The following is a 13,064-nucleotide window of genomic DNA, read 5'->3' as shown; positions in this document are numbered from 1 at the left end:
GAATGGGACTGGGAGTGCAGAGACACATGGAGATGGGGGCCATAGGGGCAGGGCCACATGGGAATAGGGGGTGGCTGAGTGGTGGTGCAGGGATACATGGGTGTTGGAGTTGGCTGAGGGGGGTTGCAGAGTCATATGGGGAGAAGGGGAAGCTTAGTGGGGGGGGCGCAAGGACACACGGGGATGGAGGGAGGAAGGGTGGCTGAGGTGGGGGTGCAGGGACACATGGGCACAGGAGCAGATGTGCCTGACTGAACGGGAGCAGTTAGGAGTCATCCAGGGTCTGCATGAGGGAGACTCCCAACACCCTGACAATCCCTTCCCCCCCCCGAAAAAAAAACTTGTATACTTCTCTCACCCGCACCCAACAACCGTCCAGTTTCATTCCCAGGCTCCTTCTCAGCACTTACTTCCCTCTCTCTCAGCTCCTCCATTACCCCTGACTCCTCCAAGCCTTTGCACTGCTTCTGAGGGTGCTGGAAATATGTTTCTGTATAGTCGTTTAAATGAATTATTACTCAGAGTTCTGTATTAATATGCCTAGTAAGGAATCTATTTGTCAGAAAACATTTCCTGAATCTTTTTTGTTGTCTGTATTGTTACACTTACTTGTCAACAGGTATTTTGATATAAATTATCAAAATAATTGAAAGTGGCATGATTATATTGTGTTTTTTGACAAATAAAATATGCAGAATTTTGCAGACTATTTTGTACAGAATTTTTAGGTGCAGAAGTCCCCAGGTGTACAGATCAGTTTAGTCTCACTCCTTTTGGGGTAACAAAGTCCAACAAATAAAAGTTCAAATATGCTGACAAAAAGATCTTCAGTCCTCAGAATCCTGTAGTCCTCACACCTTTCTTTCAGGGCTCTCCATCATCCTTGGCCCCTTCTCAGGGCTTCACACCTTTACCAGTGGCTGGTAGGGAAACCCAGCCCTCCTACTCCATAAGACAGATTGGCAAAGTTCATGGCCCCAGACTTCTTGTTGTCACCTCCTTAGGGCACGTGTACACTTAAAATGCTGCCTTGGCCAACTTGCGGTGCTGTAACACTTTAAGTTGCTGTAAGCTGACAGGAAAGAACTCTCTTGTGGGTGTTAATCCACCTCCTTGAGAGGTGGTAGCTACATTGATGGGAGGGTTAGGTCGGTATAACTATGTCACTCAGGGTGATGTCGTTATACCAACATAGGTCTGTAGTGCAGACTAGACCTTAGACTTCTCCCTCCCATGCCTCACTCATGCCTTCTCCCCTACAACCTCTCTATGTTATTCTTACTTTCAGGGCCCTCACTTGGAATCCCCCAACAAAATCCCAAACCTACAATTAAAATTTAACCCCACTTCTGCCTTCCTTGGGCTTGACCTTTCATCCCTCTTTCTGTTCCCTGCTATATTCCCTGACTGACTCCCAGGACTCCCTCCTTAGAAGACCAGATGCTGCCTTCTTTCAGGGCATATCTCTAGAACCAGCTCCACCCCAGTGGCTGATCCCTGTCTCTCCTGGCCATATACCAGCCTTCTCTACACCCAGGCAAGGATACCAATTGTCCTGGTCTCTCTAATCCCAGAGAGTGACCAAAGACTTACTTTTTCTCCCTGTGCAGCATTCTTCTATGGTGGGTTCCCTCTCTTTCTAATAACCACAACCCAGTTTGACTTCTTCTCTAATTATGTCTGGCTCACCCTCCAGTTGCAACCACGTGGGTTAAAATTGGTCTCTCAGGCCCACTTCATGGCCTGTGTGGGATGAACACACCATTACAACTTCAAACAAGCAAAATACTGAACTATGAGCATTTCTGTTGTGACTATACTTCTCTGAAACACAGGAGATTTTGGGGAAAGACATCAGCCATAAAAGTCTTTCCACAGATGCCACCAAAACCATGTGCTCCTATTGGCTGCTGCTGCTGCCGCTACTAGCTATTTTGAGGAGAGCAAGCCCATCAAATCAAAACTGGTGACTGAGGGTGAAAAAATTCAGATTTCCTACTTAGGAAATCTGACAATCTTTTGAAATTTGCAGAGCAAATTTTTCTTCTGCCCTCAAGTTTAATTTTTTATTAAATATTTTCCACCAACCAATGTTTTGTATTTGACAATGTCACATTATATACAACGTTATAAAAAACAGGCATAGCCCAAACATCCTTTAAATACAAATTACAGGGTTCCTTTGGCAATCTCCTATCTTGGGTTTTCACATTAACAAAATTAAGGACTATACAAACATATACATACATGTAATCGGCCAGACATTAGACTATTGGAGTCTGTCTTGTGTTCAAATAAATGAGAATACTATCTAGCAAACTTCACTTTAGCGTGAATTTCCTTTATCAAAGCTATTTGTAATAAAATATGCACTACGGCCAAGATTTCCAAAAGCAACTAGTGATTTTGGGTGCCAGCTTGAGACAATTTAACAAGGTCTGATTTTCGGACTGAGTGCTCAGCACTTTCTGAAAAATCAGGCCTCCTTGAGGTGTCTCCAGCTGACAAAAAATCATTAGTTGTTTTGAGAATCTTAGCCCACATACAGACTCTGCATCTAGATTACCAACAGTATATTGAGTCTGGGTTGCAGACATGTTCAAGAGGCACCTTTTTGTAATTGTGCCATTTAACAATTACTAATAGCCAAATTAGTGTCTTGTCTGTGGCAGATAGTGTAGCACTTTAAAGCATTTTTTATACCAGTGGAAAAAAAAGCAGTTTTACTAGCATACTTTAATCATGTTCAAATCAAAACCAGGTTACATCCACAATCCTCTGGGAACTATGGGTATGTCTACACAGCACACGAGAAGGCTAGTGAGTGATCCCAAACAAACCTAAACAGGCAAAGTCTCCTTTCCAAATAAAAATAGAACATTTAGGCCAGAAAGCAGTTTAAAGAGTATATGATAATTGCACAGAGAAAGTGATCCTAAACATTCCAGTAACACAAGCTATTTTCTTGTACATCATGACCTACAAGACCTCATATTTCTTAACTGCATTATATCACCGGTTTCTATGGTGCAATCCAGATCAATTTCCATAAAGCATTCGAGTCAAAGAGTCAGTCTGAGACATGAAGCTGCTGTAACAGGATGGTGAGCAGGCATTAAAGAGAAAAGGAAGTTTGCGGAATCTAAATATGTTCCTGCAAGATCGAATGAGACGAAGTCCTTGACCATACAAGGGTCCTTTGCAGCAGTCACAGACACTACAGCTAAGACGGAGAGAAAAATGAGTCAGAAACATTGCACATGACTATACACACACAGTCCAGTCCAGTTCACTTTCTGCATCCTCAACTAGAAATTAAGGGATCTAGCTGGCCTCACATTGATTCTGAGACTGATGGTTATGGAAGGTTCCTGCACTTCTTGAACTACATTGTGGTGTAGGCTGTGCTCTATTCCAAGGGGGTAATTACTCCAGCCCTAAGGGTGTAGTTATACTTGTATGGCTCCAGTGGGGAAGGAGGAGAAATGGAAGTCTGAGGCAGACAAGGTGAAAATAGAGAGATGCAGTGGATGGGTGGAGATAGTGCTGCCACTCCCAGAAATTGAGCTGGTATTTTTTTCAACTTAGATTGTTCTGAAGCTCACAGCTCTCTCTTGAACAGACTGGTTCAGTGCAGAACATCCACGAGGCTGCAGCAAACATTTCTGGCTGGAATATACTATGGTGATAGGTGGCAGTACAGAACCCTAAGCTAGTTAAATGGATCAAAACAATTATTGGCACATAATGTTTGATTAAATGTACAGTTCCATGTACATCTCTACCTCGATATAACGCGACCTGATATAACACGAATTTGGATATAATGTGGTAAAGAAATGCTCCGGGGGGGCAGGGCTGTGGACTCAGGTGGATCAAAGCAAGTTCGAAATAATGCCATTTCACCTATAACACGGTAAGATTTTTTGGCTCCCGAGGACAGCGTTATATCGAGTTAGAGGTGTATTATCAAAAATACATGGGTCTGGTATGCATTGAGATACATAGCTTAGTATACCTGCATGGGACTTGTTATATATTGACCAATAAGTAACAGCGATATTATTGATCAGCATTATTGTAGTTTAATGTGAAGATGTCAATAACTTCTCTTAGCTTAGTCTGTGGCTCACAGTGCATGGCATGCAGCTCCTACAGTGGAGATCTACAGAAGTGGTTTCATGATGGAGAAAGTATATATTACCAGGTCTAAAGCTGGCGTCCTTCTGACATTGCCAGAATAAGTGATTAGGGGCCATTGGTACATTTCTTGTGTAACCAAAACTCTCATGGAAGCCAGAGTGGCAGCTGGAGATTTCTGTCACTTACTTGTTTAATATTTCTTGAATATCCTTTGAGATCTCAGTATATCTTTGCCACATCTTGTTTCTGGAGAAGCAAAGGGCAGCCAGATCAGTAAGTCTCTGTGGTTGGTTCTGGCTGTTTTCTTTCCATAAGAAGGGATGCATTAAATTATTCTCTGTGTTAAGGAGTTTCAGGGGAAGTCTCAAAACCGCACAAGGCAAGGCACACAGCTGATTTCCTTCAACATTCAGATATTCCAGTGCCCTGTAATTTTAAATACCACCAAATTATGTACACAATTCATCTCAGCTATAATTGTATACATATCCTACTTCCCACTTGCTGAGTTACTGCACCAAGATTGCACATGTATAGAAGGCTAAGTTTAAAAAAAAAATTTTAAGCGTTGATGCAATTATGTGCACAAAGAGAATTATTTTCTGAAGTACAATTTAAACAACTAATGCAACTGGAAATAAGGGATTGTGTGTGTATCCAACTGAATGCTTAGGACAGGTGTCCAAACACACACATAGGCCATCATCAGATTTCTCAAAAACTTAATGGTAAGTGTGTATGTTCTTAATTTCACACTCTTGCTTATTAACATGTAGTTATACTTCAATATCTGCCCTCCTTCTGCTCATATAAACAGCTGCCGATATACTCTCAAACTTTCTAACCAAAACCAGAGACAGATTGACCCTTTGTGGGAAAAAATTCCTTTTGCCTAGTGTCACAATTTAGGGCAACTGCACCTGTTTTTCCCCTCTACAGTCCAGCAAGGGCAACCATTCTCAAGTTACTGGCTCTCCCAGTCATTAGCTGTTCTGGGCAGAGACCCACAGCTCAGTCCCTTCTGACTGGATTATCTTCAGGCTGCACAGTTCCCTGCCTTCACTGTGTTACTCCCAGCACAGACAAGTTGCCCAATGGCACCTGTGTGCTTTCTCTTTAGGGATGGTTAACAGGTGTAATTGTTGCACTTATAAGGTATCATACAGCACTTCCCATGCAAACCTACTTTATTCTTAAGGTACAAAGCATTACAAAAAAAACATATTTAAACAATAAAAGAATCTACACACAGGGGTGGCTCTACGCACCAGCAAAGCAAGCAGGTGGTTGGGGCAGCCTATTTGCAGGGGCGGCAGCCCACAGCGATCCAGCCTGGGAGCTGAGAACCAACAGGAGGCCCTGGGAGCTGTAGTTCCTTGGTTAGCTCCCTGCCAATAGAGCCAGCCCTGGAACAGGGAAAGAACTATACTTCCCAGCATTCCCTTGGCCGCTATCAACAGGAAATAGGGGGAGGGAGTATGGTAGTTGAAACCTCATGCTGCAGCTTGCTGTGAATGGAGAGCTTACTGCTAGAGCGGGGTGGCACTGTGAATAGGGAACAAGTGTGCCCAAGGAGTAGAAGGCTGTGGCCCAGATGTCCCCTTCAGAAGACATCCCCAGACTGGATTAGGGATACTGGTGTGACCTCACCTTGCAACTGCCAAAGAATGAATTGGGTGGACTAAATGGACAGTGCTCCTCTCTGTCTGAACCCTAGCAAAGGAGGTATGTGGATCCCACTAGAACTTAAAATGAAAAGTAAGGGAGGGGAGGCTCTGCTAGGGGACTTTGGCAGCTTTAGATACAGTAAGTACCAGGCACATAGGAGGATTTCCACTTCTGAGCCATGGAAGCAGAAATTGACTCTTCCTTTCCAGATTTAGCTAATATTAAGAAAGGGAATCTAGCACCTGCCTTCCAGATTTGAACACCTCAAAATTCAGGAGTGCTCAAGTTCAATTTGGGCAGCTGTTACTTCATTTCTCCCAAATTGAATATACTGATCCACTATAATTTGCTGTTGAAAAAGTAGGATAAAATTGAGCAAGAAATGCTTCCTAGTGGTTTTTAGGACTGGAATTGCTATTTTCAACAGCCATTGCCTTTTTTTTTTTTTTTTTTAGTTTTGTTTGTTTAAAAGGAAGACAGTGATATTGCATTGGCAAATTCCCCATAGAAACAAAGAGTGGAACAAAAGAATAATAAAGGCATCTCAACTTTTCCTCATTTATGGAGGACAGTCTTATAATATGCATCCAGATATCCTCCAATCACACAAGCTGAAAATTGTTACACTTTACTGCAGTTCTGTAACCATATGGGAATCAATCCTGTCTGTGTTCTGTGCACATCCAAAATTCCTGCTGAATGACCCACCCTGGGAGCAAGTTACCAGTGACCCAGGACTGGGGCGGAAGGAGGGTGCGGGTGGAGGGGACAGAGCCCAGGGCTGGGGCGGCAGGGGGTGTGTGGGTTGGGGGGGCACTGGTGGGGGGGAAAGGGAAGCCCAGAGCTGGGGCAGCATGGGGTGTGAGGGGGGAGAGTCCAGGGCTGGGGTGGCAGGGGGTGTGTACGGGGGGAGAGCCCAGGGCTGAGACGGCAGGGGGGTGTGGGTCGACGGGGGAGAGCCTAGGGCTGGGGTGGTAGGGGTAGTGTGGGTGGGGGGAGGCCCAGAGCTGGGGCAGCAGGGGGTGCAGGTGGTGGGGGGGAAGAGCCCAGGGCTGAGGTAGAAGGGGAGTGTGGAGGGGATCCCAGGGCTGGGGTGGGGGCAGCCAAAATGTTTTTGCTTGGGGTGGCAAAAAACCTAGAGCTGGCCCTGTCTACACACATGCTAATAAACTGACCAGTCCTCACCCCAGCCCTAACATGGGCTCTGGAAGGAGCAGTCCTTCGACACCCCATATTAAGGGTTGCCTTTTAGAAACAAATTCATCACAGCTTCAGCTCAGAACATGCCAACAGTCATATGGGGCCTCAGTGGGTCTTGCCCTTCCAACCCTTTCCTAGAGCAGTGGCTCTCAACCAGGGGTACATATACCCCTGGGGGTATGCAGTGGTATTCCAGGGGTGCATCAACTCATTTTGATAGTTGCTTAGTTTTACAACAGGCTACATAAAAACACGAACGAAGTCAGTACAAACTAAATTTCATAGAGACAATGACTTGTTTATATTGCTCTATATACTATATGATGAAAAGTAAGTGCAATATTTATATTCCAATTGATTTATTTTATAATTATATGGTAAAAATGAGAAAGTCAGCAATTTTTCAGTAATAGTCTGCTGTGACACTTTTGTATTTTTGTCTGATTTCATAAGCAAGTAGTTTTTAAGTGAGGTGAAATCTGGGGGTACACAAGACAAATCAAACTCCTGAAAGCGGTACCGTAGTCTGAAAAGGTTGAGAGCCACTGCCCTAAAGGATTGGGGCCCTTCCTGGAACACAGATCCTGTCTGTTTGCTGGCTCAGGAAGAAGGCCATGAGCCAGTTTAAAACCAGGCTGTTTATCCAAAAACCCTTTCTTTGTCTGTTGGTCCCTGGAGAATCCACTCTGAACTGGTATATGTGAACCTCTCCAGAGGGTGGCTTCAAAGGGTTTATAATGGAAGAAGTATATTAGCATCCTCATCCCTACTAGAGAAGGTACATACAATGCCACAATAACACATATACAATTGCTTTTAATACAAAATACCCCAAAGGTGTTAACCTTAATTCTAAAAGGTATCCTAATTCCATATTTCAGAGTAGCAGCTGTGTTAGTCTGTAGCTGCAAAAAGAACAGGAGTACTTGTGGCACCTTAGAGACTAACACATTTATCTGAGCATAAGCTTCTGTGGGCTACAGATGCATCTGAAGAAGTGGGCTGTAGCCCATGAAAGCTTATGCTCAAATAAACTTGTTAGTCTCTAAGGTGTCACAAGTACTCCTGTTCTTAATTCCATATGTTTTTTTTTTCAGAAAAACCTTTTCTGTCTGTCACAAAGTTTTTACTGTATCATTCCCATGAAGCCAAAGTATTAACCTCTCCTGCCTATCTCACACAAACACACTGAGGGTATGTCTACACTGCAAGTGAACGTGTAACTGTGGCATGGCAGACATAATTGTGCTAGCTTTAACCTAGCTAATGTGTAATAATAGTAGTGAAGAAGTGGGAGCATGGGCTAGCAATCAACGTACAAGGGGATCCTGGGTATGTACTTCGGTGCCCATGCTAAAACCCCTGAACCCACATGGTCACTACAGTTGTTACCCATGCTGGCTGGATTAAAGCTAGCGCAGGTATTCCTAGCTGCACTGCAATCACACCTGCACTTGCACATTCTGGGAATGACAATGTGGTTTACACGATATGGGGGCATACAGTTACAGGGATCATGCATGCAAATTAGGCAAGTGCACATGCATATAGGCACAATTAGCAAATGATCATAATTTGTGTGAATTTACCTGATTTACAAGCATAATCATGATATTTAAGCAGCTGGACACGCATTTCATTTTAAAAATCAGACCCCTGTCACAGGGCAGTGGACCAGACTGAGATCTCTGTTATACTGGTGCACATCCAGAGTAAATCCATGGCCATCAGTAGTGTTACTCCAGATTTACTAATAACAATCGACTTCCTAATAGGTTCACAATATTTTTACACATAGGTCTGGTTCCAGTGTATATTATGTATCAATACCTGAGATTCCTGATTTCATGAGGGATAACGCTAATATCATTGAAGGAAACATCCAGATAACTAAGATATGATAATAAAAATAGCCTGAAAAAGAGAAAACACAGTATATTACAGAAGAATTAGTTAAATACATTGATCTAGGCTAATCGATATATTGTGTATATCTTATTTATATCTACCTATAAAATCTGTGATGGGGCAGCTGCTATCAGTGTTAACTGTTGAGAGTTTAAAAAAACTGATTTACTCCCATTGGTCAGACAGATGTCTGGAAGGGAACAAGTCCTTTCAAAACCATCCATTTCTTAGGCTCATGCTGGTCAAAAATGAGCAGAAAACAGAAAACATTCCACTAAGATGTGGTGTCACCCCAAAATTGGAAATAACTCCATGCACAGAAGCTAATATGCTGACAATATAAAGCAATATTACAAATGAAATAGCTGCATTGTGAATTTATTCCAAACAGGATTCCTCCTCACCTCCCTCCTTGGTGTGTGTGTGTTTGTGAACCAAAATTCCCATCCAGAGAGACCCAGAGAGAGGGACAGAGAGAGAGAGAGAGAGAGAGGTTGAAGTACTAGCAGGTTAAAAGTCCCAAAGCATATTCAACTCCTTCAACTCCTGTACTGTATTCTGCAAATCCTCAGAGGAGTCACTTAAGTGAAGCTAGCAAATGGTACACAATAGCAGCAAGACAATCAGCCAACTGTACTGCCACTGCTGGCAAGAGGTTTAAAGAGCCACACAGAGACAGACCTGATAGGTGTATTAGGCTGAGGACTGTAGCATTGGGTTTTCCTGTGTAACCATGGCCGGTGTGCATTTGACAGGCCAATGCAAGGAGTAGAATAAGCTCAAGCAGTGGCTCCATTAGAGACCGCTAGGAATTGTGAAAATATTATCCTCCAGTACTATTTGTTACTAGCTGTGACGCTGGCAGACCAGGTGCCAGCTCATGTGAAGGCTCAGGGCCTCACTGAACCCTAACAAATACATAGCTGGAAACCAGTCTGACTTACCTGGGTGTTAGTATTGTTAGGATAAATACTAGAGTAGTAAGAATGTGTTTGGTATTTAGACCTTATGAACAGTGTAGGATGCTGCATGTGCGAAAAAAATGGTACCAGCTGTGAAGCAACTCAGAATACAATGGATCTACTTTCACAATAAAAAATATGTTTTGTGTTGTTTGTCTCGTCTTGTTGCTAGCATTGTTGTGTATTGTGTTTTTTTAAAGCTAATACTATATTAGGAAAAAAATGATGAACATAAAATTTAAGCACAAAATAAAATTACCAAGGCTATAGAAGTGTAGCTATGGATCCCAAAGGTTATAGATGCAGACAATGGGGGTGGATTTGTGGGGGAAATTTTTACCATGATGATGCATGCTTTGGGAATTAAACAAAAGTTTCATATCCCATACTGACCCCAATCCTCAGGACAGGTGGAAAGAATGAATCACACCATTAAAGAGGCACTGCAAAAAGTGGTAGACCACACTAGTAAGAACTGGCCTGAAAAGCTGCCCTTGATCCTGGCTACCATCTGCAGCAGTGACAGGCTGAAGACAAAAATCCAGCTGTACCAAAATGGCAACTGATGTGGTTAATGATTAATCCTGAATGCCTCACTAGAGATTCTGAAGAACACCCTATGGCAACCCAGCATGACTACTTTCAGTGGCTTAAACAAGAAGACAAAACTACCTTACAATATACGGTGAATCAAGCCATTGAACAAATGAATACAAAACTGTACAAGCAAAAAGCCACTGACTCTGAGCTCTGGGAAGCCAGTGACCAGGTAATACATTTAAAGCTAGGGAAAAAGGATCATGCCCTGGATTCTAAGTGGCCAGGTCCCTATTCAATAGGTGACCATCTTAGCCCACTAGTGTACCATATTGAAGAAGATGGCAAACTTAAGTGGGTTCATGTGTCACAGATCAAATTGTTTTCCTAATTTGTTTGTGTTTAATTATTACACAATTATATTTAATATTTTATATATTTTATATTACATATTATATTTAATATGGACTAGAAGTATACCTGCCAATAATCACGTGAATTCCTCCCGATAGAGATTCCCTCGCACACTACCTGATCCTAAGGGAGTCCTGCCAGAAACCTGCTAAGGGTAAGATGTTGTTATTTTGGGGGATATTCATAGACTCATAGACTCATAGACTCTAGGACTGGAAGGGACCTCGAGAGGTCATCGAGTCCAGTCCCCTGCCCTCATGGCAGGACCAAATACTGTCTAGACCATCCCTGATAGACATTTATCTAACCTACTCTTAAATATCTCCAGAGATGGAGATTCCACAACTTCCCTAGGCAATCTATTCCAGTGTTTAACTACCCTGACAGTTAGGAACTTTTTCCTAATGTCCAACCTAAATCTCCCTTGCTGCAGTTTAAGCCCATTGCTTCTTGTTCTATCATTGGAGGCTAAGGCGAACAAGTTTTCTCCCTCCTCCTGATGACACCCTTTTAGATACCTGAAAACTGCTATCATGTCCCCTCTCAGTCTTCTCTTTTCCAAACTAAACAAACCCAATTCCTTCAGCCTTCCTTCATAGGTCATGTTCTCAAGACCTTTAATCATTCTTGTTGCTCTTCTCTGGACCCTCTCCAATTCATAAGCTTTTGGGGTTCAGGGATAACACATGTACATTGGGGACTACAATGGTTTAATTGGACAGAGTTAAACAGAGTTCAGGAAATACCCATACATAACAATACCCTGTATGGGACCTTCACACAAATTACATTGCAAGCCTGAGTTAATATAACCAATGAGGATCATGACTGCGTGATTGAAGTGATAACCCCTATGGAGCCAATTATGGATTTTAATCCTTTTTGTGAACTCAGTGAACCTGGTTCACACACCGTTCCACCATTCACACCAGGACCATTAGAGGTGTGCACGATTACAGTGTGGGTGAACAAAACTATTTTTGTGGGCAACATAACAGTGCTACTGTTAAATGGCCTTCCAATCATGGGAAGACCCTACCCACATTTACTTAAAAAACAACCACCAATTAAAGCATACATGGCACCTATGATAACAACGCTACACATCACAGTTAATTGGATAAAGGATAATATAACCATCACACGGCCCAAATGTGCACCATACAGCACCCCCTTATTCAACGCTTGGTATGGCTCCTTGAAACAAAAACATTCTCCCCTTTGTGGGAAGAGAGATCTAGCCAGTACTATACTGGGAGGCAGAGGAGCTGGAACAGGAATATTAAATTCAGTGGATCTGGAAGCATTAAAAACAAACCTGTGCGGTAGAAGCTTTACACCACAAAATAGCAAAAAGGCAAGAACACCAAATCACTGAGTTGGTACAGAGAGGGGTGGATACGTTAAATCTATAGTGGCACACTTGGGACCACATCAATCTACATTTTGGGCTTACTATGCCACTATGCGAGACATAGCTGATAAAACAGCTGTAACCTTATGGTGGTCTGAGCAACAGCTGTGAGCCATTGTTTTAACAGAAAGAGAGATGGATTGGATTTGAGCCAAGGATGTGTCTGCCTTAACTCCCCTTCTCAGCAGACATAGAAATAATCTTCTCCTCCCTTATGTTCCAGAATAGTATAAGCCTATGGACTCAGACGTATACACAAATACCCTAATTGGACACATTGCTATCCAGGTGATGCGGATTCACCCTGCCAGATACCTGAACATCTTATAGTCTTTCTTAGCACTCCCAACCCTATTGGGAAGGCATATTTGGGCCCCATGATTGGCAGGAATGTATTTAAATAATAAAGAAGAAATCAGTGATCGCCCTGTGGGTGTATAAAAAATGGACTACTCGACAGTGGGTATGCCCCACCTTGCAAATTTTAGAGGAGCATTGCTCCATGCAAATCAAAAATTTAGCAACATGCTACTGGGATGAATTAGTTAATAGCACCACCAAAGTATACTATGATGGGAAAAATTATGTTTGTATGATTGGACTGGAAAAAATTTTGTGGTAGGAAAAGTATACTCAAAGGCCACCTGTACAACAATGTATGTACAATGTGACAATATTGCGAACTCCCACCATGACTTACTATTTTCTGGTTCATAAAAATAAGGATGTTAACCTAGTAGATACCAATAATGCCCTGAGCTTTAATTTTTCTTTGGGGGCTAATTGGACCACCTCATACCAATGGCTAGCAAGGAATA

At 42.7% G+C, this 13,064-nt stretch overlaps 1 protein-coding gene across 2 annotated transcripts in view; it reads right to left on the bottom strand.

Moving 5' to 3' along the window:
- Positions 1-1,553: 1,553 nt before the first annotated feature.
- LRRC63 (leucine rich repeat containing 63) overlaps positions 1,554-13,064 on the bottom strand; it is a 55,900-nt gene continuing 44,389 nt past the window's right edge. For both annotated transcript variants that reach the window (XM_050948641.1, XM_050948648.1), the window contains 3 exons: positions 8,842-8,925; positions 4,330-4,569; positions 1,554-3,223 (listed from right to left, as the gene is read on the bottom strand). In XM_050948641.1, coding sequence (XP_050804598.1) covers positions 3,040-3,223; positions 4,330-4,569; positions 8,842-8,925 — 508 coding nt within the window. In that variant the 3' untranslated portion in view covers positions 1,554-3,039. The remainder of the gene's footprint in view (positions 3,224-4,329; positions 4,570-8,841; positions 8,926-13,064) is intronic.

Source organism: Gopherus flavomarginatus, chromosome 1 (assembly GCF_025201925.1).
Source record: "Gopherus flavomarginatus isolate rGopFla2 chromosome 1, rGopFla2.mat.asm, whole genome shotgun sequence".
In the NCBI taxonomy this organism is placed as follows: domain Eukaryota; kingdom Metazoa; phylum Chordata; order Testudines; family Testudinidae; genus Gopherus; species Gopherus flavomarginatus.
This window is presented reverse-complemented; position numbering and strand designations above follow the sequence as displayed.